At 47.6% G+C, this 21873-nt stretch overlaps 1 protein-coding gene across 1 annotated transcript in view; it reads right to left on the bottom strand.

The window, feature by feature from the left end:
* cdh2 (cadherin 2, type 1, N-cadherin (neuronal)) overlaps nt 1–21873 on the bottom strand; it is a 312706-nt gene that overhangs the window by 56768 nt on the left and 234065 nt on the right. The window contains exons 10-11 of the mRNA XM_070888845.1: nt 10478–10663; nt 1319–1572 (exon numbers count right to left, since the gene is read on the bottom strand). Of these exons, the coding sequence (XP_070744946.1) occupies nt 1319–1572; nt 10478–10663 (440 nt within the window). The remainder of the gene's footprint in view (nt 1–1318; nt 1573–10477; nt 10664–21873) is intronic.

The raw sequence follows: 21873 nt of genomic DNA, 5'->3' as shown, positions 1-21873 counted from the left end.
GCGGAAAGGGGAATGGGGGGGGGGGGAAAAGAGTGGGATTAATTGGGTAGGTCTTTCAAAGAGCCGGCACAGGCCTGATGGGCTAAATGGCCTCCTCCTGTTCTGTATCATTACTAGATTGATCACAGGGATGAGCCTATTGAGCAGAGACTGAGCAGATTGGGCCTCTACTCTCTGCAGTTTAGAAGAATGAGGTGTGATCTCATTGAAACATATAAGATACTGAGGGGGATTGACAGGGTAGATGCAGGGAGGATGTTTCCCCCCGGGCTGGGGAGTCTAGAACCAATGGTCACAGTCTCAGGATAAGGGGTCGGCCATTTAGAACTGAGATGAGGAGGAATTTCTTCACTCAGAGGGTGGTGAATCTTTGGAATTTTCTTCCCCATAGGGCTGTGGATGCTGAATCGTTGAGTATATTCAAGGCTGAGATCGATAGATTTTTGGACCCTGAAGGAAAATCGAGGGATATGGGGATCAGGCGGGAAAGTGGAGTTGAGGTCAAAGATCAACCATGATCTTATTAAATGGCGGCGCAGGCTCGAGGGGCCGCTTGGCCGATTCCGGCTCCTAGTGTCAGTCGTGGCTCAGTGCATAGCACAGTTGCCTCTGAGTCAGAAGGTTACGGGTTCAATTCCCACTCCAGGGGCTTGAGCACATAAATCTAGGCTGAGAGAGTTCTGCACTGTCGGAGGGGCCATCTTTCAGATGAGACTTTAAACCGAGGCCCCGTCTACTCTCTCAGGCGGACATAAAAGATCCCACGGCACTATTTCGAAGAGAAGGGGAGTTATCCCCGGATTCCTGGGCCAATATTTATCCCTCAATCAACATCACCAAATTAAAATTAGCTAGTCATTTATCACATCGCTGTTTGTGCAGCAGAGCTGGTCTCCAGTCGTCTAGGGTAATCCTTGGCCACTGGATCAAGACCTAGCTCTGTCAAGCTCGTGTGGTGGCTGGCGTGCAACGGTCACCCCACGTTAAAAAAAATCCACGCACAGGCATCTTCCACCCTTCAACATGTAGTTTGGTCCTTCATTCGAAACTCCTGCGAATTCAACCTTTTTTGGCGTGGAAGCAAGTCATCCTCGTTTCGAGGGACCACCTGTGATGACGTTTGTGGGAGCTTGCTGTGCGCAAATCGGCTGCCGCGTTTCCCACACGTTGTGACGACGCTTCAAAAGTACGCCACTGGCTGTACAGCGCGTTATGAGAAGTCCGGTGGTCGTGAAAAGCGCTGTATAAACCCAACCCAAGTCTTCCTTTTCTCTCTCTGATTCTCCTGACAGCGGATGTGTGAAGCATATCGCTGTACCTCAGGGTCTGTTGCATGTAGCGATCGGGGTCCTCGGCTGTGAAGGTAGTCAGGAGTTTGCCCGCGAGGAGGCCCTCCTCCTGTCGGATCAGCTTGGGGTTGGGGACAAAGTGCGGACTCTCATTGACGTCAATGACGGTAATGGAGACGGTAGCCGTTGACTGAGGAGGGAGCTGGATGCCCTTGGTCAGAGGAACCTGGTTCACTGCAATCACAGTCAGCACAAAGGCTCGGTTGGTTTCGTAATCAATCGGCTGAGGGAGAGCGAGGCGGGAGTGAGCGGGAGGAAGAAAAATAAACACAGTTTAAAAACAAAATGACGTCTACGTGAAAATAATGTAATTACCGCCAAACTGTTAGTAAGCTCACTGAATTTTTAATTCCTCAATTTAGGACAAGAGGATCAAGAAGACATTTCCAGGACATAATTAACCTCTTAGATTGTTGACATCACAATAGCAGCGAATTAAGTAACACATAAAATATTTAGCAGGTCATCTTAAATGGCCAACCTTTAGCTGCTCCATAATCCAACGATCCCGGACAGTAATGGGCTTCGCATATATATATATTTTTTAAATATGCACGAGTGCTACCAAAGAGCTTCGACAATAACCCAGTTAATTGCTGGTATCGAACCGGCCGAGCGTGCAGCAACTCAATCACCAGCCCCAGAGGAAAGATGGGCATTTATATAGCGCCTGTCATGGCCTCGGGGCATCCCAAAGTGCTTTACAACAACACGCGTTTATATAGCGCCTTTCAACGCAGTAAAACGCCCCAAGGGGCTTCGCAGGAGTGTTAGAAGACACATCGCCCGCATGCCCGACACGATACTTCCAAAGCAAGCACTCTGCTCGGAATTCCCGCATAGAAACATACAAAATAGGTGCAGGAGTAGGCCATTCAGCCCTTCGATACTGCACCACAATTCAATATCATGGCTGATCATTGAAACATAGAAAGTAGGTGCAGGAGTAGGCCATTCGGTCCTTCGAGCCTGCACCACCATTCAATAAGATCATGGCTGACCATTCGCCTCAGTACCCCTTTCCTGCTTTCTCTCCATACCCCTTGATCCCTTTAGCCATAAGAGCCACATCTAACTCCCTTTTGAATATAGCTAATGAACTAGCATCAACAACTCTCTGTGGTAGAGAATTCCACAGGTTAACAACTCTGAGTGAAAAATTTCTCCTCATCTCGGTCCTAAATGGCTTACCCCTTAACCCTGGTTCTGGACTTCCCCAACGTTGGGAACATTCTTCCTGCATCAAACCTGTCCAATCCCGTCAGAATTTTAAACGTTTCTATGAGATCCTCTCTCATTCTTCTAAATTCCAGTGAATATAAGCCTAGCCGATCCAATTTTTCTTCATAGGTCAGTCCAGCCATCCCGGGAATCAGTCTGGTGAACCTTCGCTGCACTCCCTCAACAGCAAGAACATCCTTCCTCAGATTAGGAGACCAAAACTGAACACAATACTCCAGGTGAGGCCTCACCAAGGCCCTGTACAACTGCAGTCAGACCTCCCTGCCCCTGTACTCAAATCCCCTCGCTATGAAGACCAACATACCGTTTGCCTTCTTAACCGCCTGCTGCACCTGCATGCCAACCTTCAATGACTGATGTACCATGACACCCAGGTCTCGCTGCACCTCCCCTTTTCCTAATCTGTCACCATTCAGATAATAGTCTGTCTCTCTGTTTTTACCACCAAAGTGGATAACCTCACATTTATCCACATTATACTTCATCTGCCATGCATTTGCCCACTCACCTAACCTATCCAAGTCACTCTGCAGCCTCATAGCATTCTCCTCGCAGCTCACACTGCCACCCAACTTAGTGTCATCTGCAAATTTGGAGATACTACATTTAATCCCCTCATCTAAATCATTAATGTACAATGTAAACAGCTGCGGCCCTAGCACAGAACCTTGCGGTACCCCACTAGTCACTGCCTGCCATTCTGAAAAGTACCCATTTACTCCTACTCTTTGCTTCCTGTCTGACAACCAGTTCTCAATCACGTCAGCACACTACCCCCAATTCCATGTGCTTTAACTTTGCACATTAATCTCTTGTGTGGGACCTTGTCGAAAGCCTTCTGAAAGTCCAAATACACCACATCAACTGGTTCTCCCTTGTCCACTTTACTGGAAACATCCTCAAAAAATTCCAGAAGATTTGTCAAGCATGATTTCCCTTTTACAAATCCATGCTGACTTGGACCTATCATGTCACCATTTTCCAAATGCGCTGCTATGACATCCTTAATAATTGATTCCATCATTTTACCCACTACTGAGGTCAGGCTGACCGGTCTATAATTCCCTGTTTTCTCTCTCCCTCCTTTTTTAAAAAGTGGGGTTACATTGGCTACCCACCACTCGATAGGAACTGATCCAGAGTCAATGGAATGTTGGAAAATGACTGTCAATGCATCCGCTATTTCCAAGGCTACCTCCTTAAGTACTCTGGGGTGCAGTTCATCAGGCCCTGGGGAATTATCGGTCTTCAATCCCATCAATTTCCCCAACACAATTTCCCGACTAATAAAGATTTCCCTCAGTTCCTCCTCCTTACTGGACCTCTGACCCCTTTTATATCCGGAAGGTTGTTTGCGTCCTCCTTAGTGAATACTGAACCAAAATACTTATTCAATTGGTCTGCCATTTCTTTGTTCCCCGTTATAACTTCCCCTGATTCTAACTGCAGGGGACCTACGTTTGTCTTTACTAACCTTTTTCTCTTTACATATCTATAGAAACTTTTGCAATCCGCCTTAATGTTCCCTGCAAGCTTCTTCTCGTACTCCATTTTCCCTGCCCTAATCAAACCCTTTGTCCTCCTCTGCTGAGTTCTAAATTTCTCCCAGTCCCCGGGTTCGCTGCTATTTCTGGTCAATTTGTATGCCACTTCCTTGGCTTTAATACTATCCCTGATTTCGCTCGATAGCCACGGTTGAGCCACCTTCCCTTTTTTATTTTTACGCCAGACAGGAATGTACTATTGTTGTAGTTCATCCATGCGGTCTCTAAATGTCTGCCATTGCCCATCCAGTCAACCCCTTAAGTATCATTCGCCAATCTATCCTAGCCAATTCACGCCTCATACCTTCAAAGTTACCCTTCTTTAAGTTCTGGACCATGGTCTCTGAATTAACTGTTTCCAAAGTATTTGTTCATTGGTCTGCCATTTCTTTGTTCCCCATTATAAAGTCACCTGAATCCGACTGCAAGGGACCTATGTTTGTTTCACTAATCTTTTTCTCTTCACATATCAGTCAGTTTGCAGTCAGTTTTTATGTTTCCAACAAGCTTCTTCTCGTACTCTATTTTCCCCCTCTTAATTAAACCCTTTTGTCCTCCTCTGCTAAATTCTAAATTTCTCCCAGTCCTCAGGTTTGCTGCTTTTTCTGGCCAATTTATATGCCTCTTCCTTGGATTTAACACTATCCCTAATTTCCCTTGTTAGCCACGGTTGAGCCACCTTCCCCATTTTATTTTTACTCCAGACAGGGATGTACAATTGCTGAAGTTCATCCATGTGATCTTTAAATATTTGCCATTGCCTATCCACCATCAACCCTTTAGGTATCACTCACCAGTCTATTCTAGCCAATTCACACCTCAAACCATCGACGTTACCTTTCCTTAAGTTCAGGATCCTAGTTTCTGAATTAACTGTATCACTCTAGATCCTAATAAAAAATTCTACCATGTTATGGTCACTCTTCCCCAAGGGGTCTCGCATAACAAGATTGCTAAATTAGTCCTTTCTCATTACACATTACCCTGTCTAGGATGGCCAGCTCCCTGGTTGGTTCCTCGACATATTGGTCTAGAAAACCATCCCTAATACACTCCAGGAAATCCTCCTCCACCGTATTACTACCAGTTTGATTAGCCCAATCAATATGTAGATCAAAGTCACCCATGATAACTGCTGTACCTTTATTGCATGCATCCCTAATTTCTTGTTTGATGCTGCCCCAACTTCACTACGACTGTTTGGTGGTCTGTACACAACTCCCAGTAGCGTTTTCTGCCCTTTGGTATTCCGTAGCTCCACCCATACCGATTCCACATCATCCAAGCTAATGTCCTTTCTTACTATTGCGTTAATCTCCTCTTTAACCAGCAACACCACCCCGCCTCCTTTTCCTTTCTGTCTTTCCTTCCTAAATGTTGAGTTCCCAGCCTTGGTCACCCTAGAGCCATGCCTTCGTGATGCCAATTACATCATACCCGTTAACATGTCCACCTTATTCCGAATACGCCTTGCATTGAGACATAGAGCCTTCAGGCTTGTCTTTCGAACACACTTTGCCCCTTTAGAATTTTGCTGTAATGTGGTTAATTTTGCTTTATGCGTTAGGTTTCTCTGCCCTCCACTTTTACTTTTCTTCTTTCTATCTTTTGCTTCTGCCCCCATTCTACTCCCTTCTGTCTCCCTACATAGGTTCCCATGCTCCTGCCAGCACTCGCAAACACGCCCCCCTAGGACATTGGTTCCAGTCCTGCCCAGGTGCAGACCGTCCGGTTTGTACTGGTCCCACCTCCCCCAGAACCGGTTCCAATGTCCCAGGAATTTGAATCCCTCCCTTCTGCACCACTCCTCAAGCCACATATTCATATGAGCTATCCTGCGATTCCTACTCTGACTAGCACATGGCACTGGTAGCAATCCTGAGATTACTCTCCCTCCTAATTAAACCTTATTCTGACTGCAAGGGACCTAACATTTGCCTTCACTACTCTTTTTCTCTTCTATCTATATCTATATAGAAGCTTTATATCTATATATCTATAGAAGCTTTTGCAGTTAGTTTTTATGTTCCCTGCAAGCTTCCTCTCATACTCTATTTCCCCCCTCCTAATTAAACCTTTTGTAATGCTCGGCTGAATTCTAAATTTCTCCCAGTCCTCAGGTTTGCTGCTTTTACTGGCGAATTTACATGCATCCATACGGCAAGCAAGCCCCAGGTGGGCAGTGGAAACATTACAAGGACACCCTCAAAGCCTCCCTGATAAAGTGCAACACCCCCACTGACACCTGGGAGTCCCTGACCAAAGACCGCCCTAAGTGGAGGAAGAGCATCCGGGAGGGCGCTGAGCACCTCGAGTCTCGTCGCCGAGAGCGTGCAGAAAGCAAGCGCAGGCAGCGGAAGGAGCGTGCGGCAAACCAGTCCCACCCACCCTTTCCCTCAACCAGTGTCTGTCCCACCTGTGACAGAGACCGTAATTCCCGTATTGGACTGTTCAGTCACCTGAGAACTCAGAGTGGAAGCAAGCCTTCCTCGATTCCGAGGGACTGCCTATGATGATGATAAGTCAAAAACATATATTTGACAACGAATCACATGAGGAGAAATTAGGGCAGCTGTAGGTTTTAAGGAGCGTCTTAAAGGAGGAAAGAGGGGTGGAGAGGTTTAGGGAGGGAGTTCCAGAGTTTGGGGTCCATGCAACAGAAGGCATGGCCATCAATGGTGGAGCGATTATAATCCGGGATGCTCAAGAGAGCAGAATTAGAGGAGCGCAGACATCTTGGAGGGGGTTGTGGGGCTGGAGGAGATGAGAGAGATAGGGAGGGGCGAGGCCATGGAGAGATTTGTAAACAAGGATGTGAATTTTGAATTCGAGGTGTTGCATAACCGGGAGCCGATGTAGGTCAGCGAGCACAGGAATGATGGGTGAGCGGGACATGGTGCAAGTTAGGACACAGGCAGCAGAATTTTGGATCACCTCAAGTTTACGGCCTTTGAAGTACTTTTTTTTTTTGAAGTGTTCTAACATAGGAAACGCGGCAGCCAATGTGTGTCCAGCAAACAGCAACGTGATAATGACCAGATAATCTGTTTGTGATATTGGTTGAGGGATAAATATGGCCTTAAGATACAGATCAGCCATGATCGATTTGAACAGGCCTCAGGGGTCGAATGACCTCCTCCTGTTCCTAGTCCTGATTATAAGAAAGCATGACCTTTGTTAATTAGTCAGGGATGCTGTTTTGACTCTGAGCAGATTACAGTTATACTTTTCTGGCCATGGGCCAAGGGCAGGTCAATTATTCATTTTAAATCGGAGATTGATAGATTTTTTGTTAACTGAGCTCGCTACCACAGGGAGTGATTGAAGTGAATAGTATCGATGCATTTAAGGGGAGGCTAAACAAGTATATGAGGGAGAAGGGAATGGAGGGTTACGCTGATAAATTTAGATGAGGAAAGACGGGAGGAGTGGAGCATAAACGCCGGCATGGTCTGGTTGGGCCCAATGGCCTGTTTCTGTGCCGTATCCCCGATGGTAAGGTATTGCAGGGGAGGCGTGAGTTCGGGGCCCAGGGGCAGCACGGGCCCAGCCCACACTGCGATATGTACGCACACTGGGTCCGTGCAGCAGAGCAGGTCTCCAGTCATCCTGGTTAACCCTTGCCACTGGACCAAGACCTCGCTCTGTCAAGCCCCGTGTGGTGGCTGGTGTGCAACGGTCACCCCACGTTAAAAAAATCCACGCACAGGCACCTTCCACCCTTCAACATGGAGTTCGGGTCCTTCATTGAAACACCTGTTAACTTATCCTTTTTTTTGGCGTCGAAGCAAGTCATCTGTGTTTCGAGGGTCCGCCTATGATTAAGGGATATGGGACAAAGGCGGGTATATGGAGTTAGGTCGAGATCAGCCAGGATCTCTTTGAATGGCGGAGCAGGCTCAAGGTGCTGAATGGCCTCCTCCTGCGCTCCGAATGGAAACATTGCTCACCAACCTTCCAGGATTGCCCAGGAGACTCCAGTGTTTAAAGACCAGTCGGCGGGACATTGCTGCGATCAAAATCCCGGGAGAAAAATTTCAGGGGGCATTTAAAAAATATTCTTCCAACACTTTTATTTAATAGTGATAAAAAACATTGGCCGGTGGTAGGCGGGCAAGCTGTTTGACTGACAGTCAATAATCATCCAATCAAGTAACAAAAGAGTAGGTGGGTGGGGCCACGTGAGGATGGACCTGTCAGGACGACCAATGGCAGGAGCGTGGGGGCGAGGCATCGGGAGGCAGGTGGTCATATGGTGAAACTTCCAGGAAGACGTCCAATCAGAGTTGGTAACCCAAGTCAGCAGTGTGCACCGTCTACAAGATGCACTGCAGCAACTCGCCAAGGCTTCTTCGGCAGCACCTCCCAAACCGGCCACCTCTACCGCCTAGAAGGACAAGGGCAGCAGGCGCATGGGAACACCATCACCTCCACGTTCCCCTCCCAGTCACACACCATCCTGACTTGGAAATATATCGGTCGTTCCTTCATCGTCGCTGGGTCACAATCCTGGAACTCCCTCCCTAACAGCACTGTGGGAGTCCCTCGGAATCGAGGAAGACTTGCTTCCACTCTAAAAGTGAGTTCTCAGGTGGCTGAACAGTCCAATACGGGAATTACAGTCTCTGTCACAGGTGGGACAGACAGTGGTTGAGGGAAAGGGTGGGTGGGGAGTCTGGTTTGCCACACGCTCCTTCCGCTGCCTGCGCTTGGTTTCTGCATGCTCTCGGCGATGAGACTCGAGGTGCTCAGCGCCCTCCCGGATGCACTTCCTCCACTTAGAGCGGTCTTTGGCCAGGGTCTCCCAGGTGTCGGTGGGGATGTTGCATTTTATCAGGGAGGCTTTGAGGGTGTCCTTGAAATGTTTCCTCTGCCCACCTGGGGCTCGCTTGCCGTGTAGGAGTTCCGAGTAGAGCGCTTGCTTTGGGAGTCTCGTGTCGGGCATGCGGACAATGTGGCCCTGCCCAGCGGAGCTGATCAAGTGTGGTCAGTGCTTTGATGCTGGGGATGTTGGCCTGGTCGAAAACGCTAACGTTACAGGGGATTTGTAGGATCTTGCGGAGACATCGTTGACGGTATTTCTTCAGCGTCTTGAGGTGTCGACTGCACATGGTCCACGTCAGAGCCATACAGGAGGGCGGGTATCACTGCAGCCCTGTAGACCATGAGCTTGGTGGCAGATTTGAGGGCCTGGTCTTCAAATACTCTTTTCCTCAAGCGGCCGAAGGCTGCACTGGAGGCGGTGTTGAATCTCCGCATCAATGTCTGCTCTTGTTGATAAGAGGCTCCCGAGGTATGGGAAATGGTCCACGTTGTGCAGGGCCGCGCTGTGGATCTTGATGACTGGGGGGCAGTGCTGTGCGATGAAGACAGGCTCGTGGAGCACCTTTGTCTTACGGATGTTTAGCGTAAAGCCCATGCTTTTGTACGCCTCAGTAAATACGTCGACTATGTCCTGGAGTTCAGCCTCCGTATGTGCGCAGGAGCAGGCGTCGTATGCATACTGTAGCTCCACTACAGGGCTGCCTAACAGCACTGTGGGAACACCTTCACCACACGGACTGCAGCGGTTCAAGTAGGCGGCTCACCACCACCTTCTCAAGGGGCAATTAGGGATGGGCAATAAATGCCAGCCTTGCCAGCGAAGCCCACATCCAAGGAAAGAATAAAAAATGCAGTCTCTAGCGAGGGGATTTGAGTATAGGAGCAGGGAGGTCGTGCTGCAGTTGTACAGGGCCTTGGTGAGACCACACCTTGAGTAGTGTGTCCAGTTTTGGTCTCCTAATCTGAGGAAGGACATTCTTGCTATTGAGGGAGTGCAGCGAAGGTTCACCAGACTGATGCCCGGGATGGCAGGAGTGACATATGAGAAAAGACTGGATCGGCTAGGCTTATACTCACTGGAGTTTCGAAGAATGAGAGGGGATCTCATAGAAACGTATAACATTCTGACAGGACTGGACAGGTTAGTTGCAGGAAGAATGTTCCCGATGTTGGGGAAGTCCAGAAGCAGGGGTCACAGTCTAAGGATAAGGGGTAAGCCATTTAGATGAGGAGAAAATTCTTCACTCAGGGAATTGTGAACCTGTGGAATTCCTTACCGCAGAGAGTTGTTGAGGCCAATCGTTAGATATATTCAAGAGGGAGTTAGATATGGCCCTGAAGGCTAAAGGGATCAAGGGGTATGGAGAGAAAGCAGGAAAGGGGTACTGAGGGAATGATCAGCCATGATCTTACTGAATGGCGGTACAGGCCCGAGGGGCCGAATGGCCTACTCGTGCACCTATTTTCTATGTTTCTATGATGCAAGGGATGAAGCGTTTACAGCCATATATCACATACCTTGACAACTGTCACCAGGCCATCATTACTGACGTGATCAGTGGGCACAGTGAAGTGTCCCGTGGGATCCCCACCAATTATTTTGTAGACTGCGTTCCACGCAAGAGTGTGAGGGTGATCCTTATCCGTTACCGTCAGGTTCGAGATAATGATATCAATCCTGTTTTCTGGCACTTCTCCGTAGAACTAGAAACAGAGAAAAAAAAACACAATCAAACGGTTACGCTCCTGCACAATTACATCATCAAATGAGTCCTTGCTTTAAAATATAATCAATGTGAGTCGCGAAAATAAGCTTTCCCACCCGTTAACCTTCACGCAATCATCCGAGAATGTTTCACTTTACCATACAATGTTACCGACAAAAGGATGTGAAGGCCTTAGAGAGAGTGCAGAAAAGATTTACGAGAATGGTTCCCGGGATGAGGGACTTCAGTGACGGGGAGAGACTGGAGAAACTGGGGTTGTTCTCCTTGGAGCAGAGAAAGTTGAGAGGAGATTTGATCGAGGTGTTCAAAATCAAGAGGGGTCTGGACAGAGTGGAGAGAGAGAAACTGTTCCCATTGGTGGAAGGGTCGCGAACCAGAGGACACAGATTTAAGGCGATTGGCAGAAGAACCAAAGGCGACACGAGGAAAAACTTTTACGCAGCGAGTGGTTAGGATCTGGAATATGCTGCCTGAGAGGATGGTAGAGGCAGACTCAATCATGGCTTTCAAAATGGAATTAGATACGTACCTGAAGGAAAAAAAAAAGTTGAAGGTTTATGGGGAAAGGGCTGGAGGAGTGGGACTGGCTGAAGTGCTCTTGAAGAGTTGGCACGGGCTCAACGGGCCGAATGGCCTCCTTCCATGCTGTAACATAAGGAATAGGAGCAGGAGTCGGCCATTTGGCCCCTCGAACCTGCTCCGCCATTGGCTGATCTGATCATGGACTCAGCTCCACTTCCCTGCCCGCTCCCATAACCCTTTACTCCCTTATCGCTCAAAAATCTGTCTATCTCCGCCTTAAATATATTCAATGACCCAGCCTCCACAGCTCTCTGGGGCAGAGAATTCCACAGATTTACAACCCTCTGAGAGAAGAAATTCCTCCTCATCTCAGTTTTAAATGGGCGGCCCCTTATTCTGAGACTATGTCCCCTAGTTCTAGTCTCCCCCATCAGTGGAAACATCCTCTCTGCATCCACCTTGTCAAGCCCCCTCATTATCTTATACGTTTCAATAAGATCACCTCTCATTCTTCTGAACTCTGTGTATAGGCCCAACCTACCTCCATAAGTCAACCCCCTCATCTCCGGAATCAACCGAGTGAACCTTCTCTGAACAGCCTCCAATGCAAGTATATCCTTCCTTAAATACGGAGACCAAAATAACCATTCTACGATTCGATGAAATAAGACATAATCCTGAGCAGAGAACTGACTATGTAATTTACACGTAAAACCGCAGAGATTTAATACGATTAAATTTAGGATTCAGTCAGCTGTGGCTCAGTGGGCAGCACACTCGCCTGTGAGTCAGAAGGTTGTGGGTTCAAGTCCCACTCCAGGGGCTTGAGCACATAAATCTAGGCTGACACTCCCAGTGCAGTGAACTAGGGGACATAGTCTCAGAATAAGGGGCCGCCCATTTAAAACTGAGATGAGGAGGAATTTCTTCTCTCAGAGGGTTGTAAATCTGTGGAATTCTCTGCCCCAGAGAGCTGTGGAGGCTGGGTCATTGAATATATTTAAGGCGGAGATAGACAGATTTTTGAGCGATAAGGGAGTAAAGGGTTATGGGAGCGGGCAGGGAAGTGGATCAGATCAGCCAATGGCGGAGCAGGTTCGAGGGGCCAACTGTCGGAGGTGCCGTCTTTCAGATGAGCCGTTAAACCGAGGCCCCGTCTGCTCTCTCAGGCGGACGTAAAAGATCCCACGAGCACTATTTCGAAGAAGAGCAGGGGAGTGCTCCCCGGTGCCCTGGAGCCAATATTTATCCCTCAATCAACATCAGAAAAACAGATTCTCCGACCATTATCATATTGCTGTGTGTGGGAGCTTGCTGTGCGCAAATTTGGCTGCCGTGTTTCCCACATTACAACAGTGACTGCACTTCAAAAGTACTTCATTGGCTGTAAAGCGCTTTGGGATGTCTGATGATCGTGAAAGGCGCTATATAAATGCAAGTCTGTCCTTTTTAAACTGATATGTTAAAAGTACAATTTCTTACCATAAAAAATAAATGATGGTTTTAACTATCCTGTAGGAACTCAAACGGCAGTGCCTGGCTTTTTAAACATTAAACCAAATCATTTTTATCTCTCTCTCCTGTAGATTTGCCTGAGCCAGGTCGAGATGGCTCCTTGGAATGTGTTAATATTGACTGATAAAGACAAATAAATATGTGTACAATGTCACTGGGTCCTTGCAGGCACGGTGCGTGGGAGGGGATGGTGCATAGACAGCGCTCAGTACATTACCTGACAGCACTGCTCAAACTAAACTCGCCATTAGAGTTGTAGGAATCAGCATCTTATTGATCCAGGCAACAGTTGCAAGGATATCAACACACTGCACTCATCATCACCATAGGCAGTCCCTCGGAATCGAGGAAGACTTGCTTCCGCTCTAAAAGCGAGTTCTCAGGTGACTGAACAGTCCAATACGGGAACCACAGTCCCTGTCACAGGTGGGACAGACAGTGGTTGGGGGAAAGGGTGGGTGGGGGGTCTGGTTTGCCACACGCTCCTTCCGCTGCCTGCGCTTGCTTTCTGCATGCTCTCGGCGACGAGACTCGAGCTGCTCAGCGCCCTCCCGGATGCACTTCCTCCACTTAGGGCGGTCTTTGGCCCAGGGGTTCCCAGGTGTTCGGTGGGGATGTTGCATTTTATCAGGGAGGCTTTGAGGGTGTCCTTGTAACGTTTCCTCTGCCCACCTGGGGCTCACTTGCCGTGTAGGAGTTCCGAGTAGAGCGCTTGCTTTGGGAGTCTTGTGTCGGACATGTGGACAATGTGACCCGCCCAGCGGAGCTGGTCCAGTGTGGTCAGTGCTTCGATGCTGGGGATGTTGGCCTGATCGAGAACACTGACGTTGGTACGTCTGTCCTCCCAAGGGGATTTGCAGGATCTTGTATTTATATAGCGCCTTTCACGTAATGAAACGTCCCAAGGCGCTTCCACAGGAGTGTTACGAGACAACAATTTCACACCGAGCTACCTAAGGAGATATTAGGGCAGGTGACCAAAAGCTTGGTCAAAGAGGTATGTTTTAAGGAGTATGTTTAAAGGGGGAAAGAGAGGTGGAGAGGTTAAGGGAGGGAGTTCCAGAGCTTGGGGCCCAGGCAGCTGAAGGCACGGCCACCGATGCTGGAGCGATTATAATCAGGGATGCTCAAGAGGCCAGAATTAGAGGAGCGCAGACATCTCGGGAGAGGGTTTTAGAATAGTGCAGCACAGGTGGCGTCCATTTCAGTCCGCGCCAGCTCTTTCGAAGAGGAATCCAGTTAGTCTCACTCCCCCTGCTCTTTCCCCACAGTCCTGCAATTTTTTTCTCCTTCCAAGTATTTATCCGATTCTCTTTTGAAGGCTACTATTGAATCTGTCTCCACCGCCCTATCAGGCAGTGCGTTCCAAATCCTAGCCACTCGTTGTGCAAGAACGTTTTTCCTCGTGTCGCCTCGAGCTTTCACCTTCAATCTGACGAAGGGTCACCGACCTGAAACGTCAATTCTCTTTCTCTCTCCACAGACGCTGCCTGACCATCTCCAGCACTGTCTGCTTTTTAACGTCACCATCAATCTGTGCCCCCTCATCGCGAACTTTTTTTTAAAAAAAACATTGCAAGCCCGATTTTAGCTTTACAAAGCGTACATAACTTTTTAAATAAAAAGGATCTGTGCTGACAATGGGAGTACAGCTTTGTCTTTCAAACCGAACGACCATCTGTTTGACACTCGCTTCACACACAATGCCTCACCATTGTGCAATATTGATCACAGGGAATGTGCGAATTCCCAACCAATACATGCTGATTAACACCTTTCATGAAGTGCTTTGTTCAAATATAGATATACATTTGCTGCAACAAAAATATTGAGAACGACAAGGGCATCGAGAACGAAAGGGGAATGTGCAGCAAATATTTTCTGTTTTGAAAACCACTGCTGCAGTTTTCATAGATTCATACAGCTCAGGAGGCCGCCATTCGGCCCATCACATCAAGTCCCGCTCACCCATCAGCCCCTGTGCTCGCTGAATTACATCGGCTCCCGTTTAAGCACCGCCTCGATTTCAAAATTCTCATCCTTGTTTACAAATCCTTCCATGGCCTCGCCCCCTTCCTATCTCTAATCTCCTCCAGCACCCCCGGAGATGTCTGCGCTCTTCTCATTCTACCCTCTGGCGGGGACAAAAGACGATGGACATAAGGACATAAGAAATAGGAGCAGGAGTAGGCCATATGGCCCCTCGAGCCTGCTCCGCCATTCAATATGATCATGGCTGATCTGATCATGGACTCAGCTCCATTTCCCTGCCCGCTCCCCATAACCCTTTACTCCCTTATCGCTCAAAAATCTGTCCATCTCCGCCTTAAATATATTCAATGACCCAGCTTCCACAGCTCTCTGGGGCAGAGAATTCCACAGATTTACAACCCTCTGAGAGAAGAAATTCCTCCTCACCTCAGTTTTAAATGGGCGGCCCCTTATTCTGAGACGATGTCCCCGAGTTTGAGGAACAGTGGAGGACTTTTAAGGAGCTCTTTCATAGTGCGCAACAAAAATATATTCCAGTGAAAAAGGGCGGTAAGAGAAGGGATAACCAGCCGTGGATAACCAAGGAAATAAAGGAGACTATCAAATTAAAGACCAATGCGTATAAGGTGGCCAAGGTTAGTGGGAAACTAGAAGATTGCGAAATTTTAAACAACAGCAAAGAATGACCAAAAAAGCAATAAAGAAAGGAAAGATAGATTACGAAGGTAAACTTGCGCAAAACATAAAAACAGATACCAAAAGCTTTTACAGATATATAAAACGGAAAAGAGTGACTAAAGTAAATGTTGGTCCCTTAGAAGATGAGAAGGGGGATTTAATAATGGGAAATGTGGAAATGGCTGAGACCTGAAACAATTATTTTGCTTCGGTCTTCACAGTGGAAGACACAGAAACCATGCCAGAAATTGCTGGTCACAGGAATGTGGGAAGGGAGGACCTTGAGACAATCACTATCACTAGGGGGGTAGTGCTGGACAGGCTAATGGGACTCAAGGTAGACAAGTCCCCTGGTCCTGATGAAATGCATTCCAGGGTATTAAAAGAGATGGCGGAAGTTATAGCAGATGTATTCGTTATAATCTACCAAAATTCTCTGGACTCTGGGGAGGTACCAGCGGATTGGAAAGCAGCTAATGTAACGCCTCTGTTTAAAAAAGGGTGCAGACAAAAGGCAGGTAACTATAGGCCGGTTAGTTTAACATCTGTAGTGGGGAAAATGCTTGAAACTATTAAGGAAGAAATAACGGGACATCTAGATAGGAATAATGCAATCAAGCAGACGCAGCACGGATTCATGAAGGGGAAATCATGTTCAACTAATTGACTGGAATTCTTTGAGGATATAACTAGCATGGTGGATAGAGGTGTACCGATGGATGTGGTGTATTTAGATTTCCAAAAGGCATTCGATAAGGTGCCACACAAAAGGTTACTGCAGAAGATAGAGGTACGCGGAGTGAGAGGAAATGTATTAGCATGGACAGAGAATTAGCTGGTGAACAGAAAGCAGAGAGTCGGGATAAATGGGTCATAGAAACATAGAAACATAGAAAATAGGTGCAGGAGCAGGCCATTCAGCCCTTCTAGCCTGAGTTCATGGCTGAACATGAAACTTCAGTACCCCCTTCCTGCTTTCACGCCATACCCCTTGATTCCCCGAGTAGTAAGGACTTCATCTAACTCCCTTTTGAATATATTTAGTGAATTGGCCTCAACTACTTTCTGTGGTAGAGAATTCCACAGGTTCACCACTCTCTGGGTGAAGAAGTTTCTCCTCATCTCGGTCCTAAATGGCTTACCCCTTATCCTTAGACTGTGACCCCTGGTTCTGGACTTCCCCAACATTGGGAACATTCTTCCTGCATCCAACCTGTCCAAACCAGTCAGAATTTTAAACGTTTCTATGAGGTCCCCTCTCACTCTTCTGAACTCCAGTGAATACAAGCCCAGTTGATCCAGTCTTTCTTGATAGGTCAGTCCCACCATCCCGGGAATCAGTTTGGTGAATCTTCGCTGCACTCCCTCAATAGCAAGAATGTCCTTCCTCAAGTTAGGAGACCAAAACTGTACAAAATACTCCAGGTGTGGCCTCACCGAGGCCCTGTACAACTGCAGCAACACCTCCCTGCCCCTGTACTCAAATCCCCTCGCTATGAAGGCCAACTTGCCATTTGCTTTCTTAACCGCCTGCTGTACTTGCAAGCCAACCTTCAATGACTGATGTACCATGACACCCAGGTCTCGTTGCACCTTCCCTTTTCCTAATCTGTCACCATTCAGATAATAGTCTGTCTCTCTGTTTTTACCACCAAAGTGGATAACCTCACATTTATCCATATTATACTTCATCTGCCACGCATTTGCCCACTCACCTAACCTATCCAAGTCACTCTGCAGCCTCATAGCATCCTCCTCGCAGCTCACACTGCCACCCAACTTAGTGTCATCTGCAAATTTGGAGATACTACATTTAATCCCCTCGTCTAAATCATTAATGTACAATGTAAACAGCTGGGGCCCCAGCACAGAACCTTGCAGTACCCCACTAGTCACTGCCTGCCATTCTGAAAAGTACCCATTTACTCCTACTCTTTGCTTCCTGTCTGACAACCAGTTCTCAAACCACGTCAGCACACTACCCCCAATCCCATGTGCTTTAACTTTGCACATTAATCTCCTGTGTGGGACCTTGTCGAAAGCCTTCTGAAAGTCCAAATATACCACATCAACTGGTTCTCCTTTGTCCACTTTACTGGAAACATCCTCAAAAAATTCCAGTAGATTTGTCAAGCATGATCTCCCTTTCACAAATCCATGCTGACTTGGACTTATCATGTCAACATTTTCCAAATGCGCTGCTATGACATCCTTAATAATTGATTCCATCATTTTACCCACTACTGAGGTCAGGCTGACCGGTCTATAATTCCCTGCTTTCTCTCTCCCTCCTTTTTTAAAAAGTGGGGTTACATTGGCTACCCTCCACTCGATAGGAACTGATCCAGAGTCAATGGAATGTTGGAAAATGACTGTCAATGCATCCGCTATTTCCAAGGCCACCTCCTTAAGTACTCTGGGATGCAGTCCATCAGGCCCTGGGGATTTATCGGCCTTCAATCCCATCAATTTCCCCAACACAATTTCCCGACTAATAAAGATTCCCCTCAGTTCCTCCTTTTTGGGTTGGAAATCGGTGGTTAGTGGTGTACCACAGAGATCGGTGCTGGGACCACAACTGTTTACAATATACATAGATGACCTGGAAGTATAACAAAATTTGAAGATGACACAAAGATTAGTGGGAAAGAGGACACAGAGAGGCTGCAAAGAGATTTGGATAGGTTAAGCGAATGGGCTAAGGTTAGGCAGATGGAATACAATGTCGGAAAGTGTGAGGTCATCCAACTTGGAAAAAATAACAGTAAAAGGGAATATTATTTGAATGGGGAGAAATTACAACATGCTGTGGTGCAGAGGGACCTGGGGGTCCTTGTGCATGAAACTAATCCCAAAAAGTTAGTTTGCAGGTGCAACAGGTAATCAGGAAGGTGAATGGAATGTTGGCCTTCATTGCGAGAGGGATGGAGTACAAAAGCAGGGAGGTCCTGCTGCAACTGTATAGGGTATTGGTAAGGCCGCACCTGGAGTACTGTGTGCAGTTTTTGTCACCTTACTTAAGGAAGGATATACTGGCTTTGGAGGGGGTACAGAGACGATTCACTAGGCTGATTCCGGAGATGAGGGGGTTACCTTATGATGATAGATTGAGTAGACTGGGTCTTTACTCGTTGGTGTTCAGAAGGATGAGGGATGATCTTATAGAAACATTTAAAATAATGAAAGGGATAGACAAGATAGAGGCAGAGAGGTTGTTTCCACTGGTAGGGGAGACTAGAACTAGGGGGCACAGCCTCAAAATACGGGGGAGCCAATTTAAAACCGAGTTGAGAAGGAATTTCTTCTCCCAGAGGGTTGTGAATCTGTGGAATTCTCTGCCCAAGGAAGCAGTTGAGGCTAGCTCATTGAATGTATTCAAATCACAGATAGATAGATTTGTAACCAATAAGGGAATTAAGGGTTACGGGGAGCGGGCGGGTAAGTGGAGCTGAGTCCACGGCCAGATCAGCCATGATCTTGTTGAATGGCGGTGCAGGCTCGAGGGGCTAGATGGCCTACTCCGGTTCCTAATTCTTATGTTCTTATGTTTTCCCTGTGAGTGGAAATATTCTCTCCGCATCCACCTTGTCGAGCCCCCTCATTATCTTATAAGCTTCAATCAGATCACCTCTCATTCTTCTGAACTCCAATGTGTATAGGCCCAACCTGCTCAACCTATCCTCATAAGTAAACCCCCTCATCTCTGGAATTAACCGAGTGAACCTTCTCTGAACTGCCTCCAATGCAAGTATATCCTTCCTTCTGGATTCGGTCTTCCCAATGTTTAATTGGAGAAATTTCTACTCATCCAGAACTGGATGTGGGACAAGCAGTCTGACAATTTCGAGACCGTGGAGGGGTCGCGAGAAGTGGGGGTGAGGTTGAGCTGGGTGTCGTCAGCATACATTTGGAAACTGATGCCCTGTTCTCGGACGCTGTCGCCAAGGGGCAGCATGTAGATGAGAAATAGGAGGGGGCCAAGGACAGATCCTTGGGGGACACCAGAGATAACAAGCTAAGGAGAACAACCCCAGCTCCTTTAGTCTCTCCACACAACTGAAGTCCCTCATCCTCTGGTACCACCCTGGTAAATCACGTTCGAACCTTCTCCAAGGCCTTCACATCTTTCCTAAAGTGCGGTGCCCAGAATTGGACGCAATATTCCAGCTGGAGCGCCACCAGCGATTTAGAAATGAAGACAAGAGGAAATCATGTACTTCCCGATACATCTTTCAGGACTGGAAAAGACAGTTTGAAAGTCCATCTGCCCAGTCCCAAGAGCGTATAGAGATGATATAAATACAACATAGAGAATGACATCCACCATCTGATCCAACAATCGAGATCTTAGCCACTAAAGGGATACAGACAAAGACTTCGTATTGATTTTATACCATTATTCCTGCAATTCAGTAAGCTTATGTCAGACATGGGTGATTAAGGGGACATGGCTTTATTGCTTTTAAGAGTGAAAATCACTTTGTTATGAAGTGCAGTGATATTTCTGCTCAAAAATAAAGAGCGTTAAACATTTTAATGTAAACAGCATTTCACAAGATGAAAAGAGTCACAAAACAAGAAACAGAAGTGACTCAATTATTTCCCCCTCTTCACTCGGCAATAAATTCTTGGGGGCGGAAATCTGTCTCGGACGGTATCGGGCCCTCCGTCTGTTTATAGGCAGCGCCTGCTATTCAGTGCCGATGGCCGCAACCAATAACGTGTATTTATATCGCGCCTTTAACGTAGTGAGACGTCCCAAGGCGCTTCACAGGAGTATTACGAGACAAAAATTGACACCGAGCCACATAAGGAGAAATTAGGGCAGGTGACCAAAAGCTTGGTCAAAGAGGTAGGTTTTAAGGAGTGTCTTAAAAGGAGGAAAGAGGTGTAGAGGGGTTTAGGGAGGGAGTTCCAGAGGTTGGGGCCTTGGCAACAGAAGGCACGGCCACCGATGTTGGAGCGATTATAAATCGGGGATGCTCAAGAGGGCAGAATTAGAGGAGCGCAGACATCTCTGTGGTGGGGGGGGGGGGGGGGGAAAGAGGAGGAGATTAGAGAGTTAGGAAGGGGTCAATAACCAGGGGACATAGATTTAAAGTAATTGGGGGGAGGTTTAAAGGGGATTTGAGGGGAAATGTTTTCACCCAGAGGGTGGTGGGAGTCTGGAACTCACTGCCTGAAAGGGTGGTAGAGGCAGAAACCCTCACCACATTTAATAAGTACTTGGATGGGCACCTGAAGTGCCGTAATCAACAGGGCTACGGACCTAGAGCTGGAAAGTGGGATTTGGCTGGGTAGCTCTTTTTCGGCCGGCACGGACACGATGGGCCGAGTGGCCTCCTTCTTTGCTGTAAATTTCTATGATTGCTATGAGAGAGATAGAGAGGGGCGAGGCCATGGAGGGATTTGAAAACAAGGATAACAATTTTGAAATTGAGGCGTTGCTTAACCGGGAGCCAATGTAGGTCAGCGAGCACAGGGGGTGATGGGGTGAGCGGGACTCGGTACGAGTTAGGACATGGGCAGCCGAGTTTTGGATCACCTCTGGATTATGTCGGGCAGAATGTGGGAGGCCAGCCAGGAGTGCGTTGGAATAGTCAAGTCTCGAGGCAACAAAGGCATGAGCGAGGGCTTCAGCAGCGGATGAGCTGAGTCAGGGGCGGAGACGAGCGATAGTGCAGAGACTGCAGTGCTGCACACAGGATCAGAAATAGGAGCAGGAGTAGGCCATTCAGCCCCTCGAGCCTGCTCCGCCATTCAATAAGATCAAGGCTGATCTTCAACCTCAACTCCACTTTCCTGCCCATATCCCTTGATTCCCCGAGAGTCCAAAGATCTAATGATCTCCGTCTAGAATATACTCAACAACTGAGCCTCCACAGCTGTCTGGGGCAGAGAATTCCAAAGATTCACCATCCTCTGAGTGAATAAATTCCTCCTCATCTCAGTCCTGAATGGCCGACCCCTTATCCTGAGACTGACCCCTGGTTCTGCAATAGGCAGTCGATCAGATCTCGCCCATTTTGTTCCACAGCCCGAGGCAAATTTCTAAGCTTTGTATTCATAGAATCGGAGTAATTTACAGCACGGAAGGAGGCCATTTCGGCCCATCGTGTCCATGCCGGCCGACCAAGAGATATCCGGCCTAATCCCACTTTCCAGCTCTCGGTCCGTAGCCGTAGCAGGTTATGGCACTTCAGGTGCATATCCAAGTACTTTTTAAATGTGGCGAGGGTTTCTGCCTCTACTACCCTGTCAGACAGTGAGTTCCAGACCCCCACCACCCTCTGGGTGAAGACATTTCCCCTCAAATCCCCTCTAAACCAATTACTTTAAATTTATGCCCCCTGGTTGTTGACCCCTCTGCTAAGGGAAATAGGTCCGTCCTATCCACTCTATTTCGGCCTTTAATAATTTCATACAACTCGATAAGGTCTCCTTTCAGCTTCCTCAGTTCCAAAGAAAATATTCTTCAGC

The sequence above is a fragment of the Pristiophorus japonicus genome, chromosome 1 (assembly GCF_044704955.1).
Source record: "Pristiophorus japonicus isolate sPriJap1 chromosome 1, sPriJap1.hap1, whole genome shotgun sequence".
Classification (NCBI taxonomy): Eukaryota; Metazoa; Chordata; class Chondrichthyes; family Pristiophoridae; genus Pristiophorus; species Pristiophorus japonicus.
The sequence above is the reverse complement of the archived record's forward strand: the minus strand, read 5'-3'. Positions and strand labels throughout refer to the sequence as shown.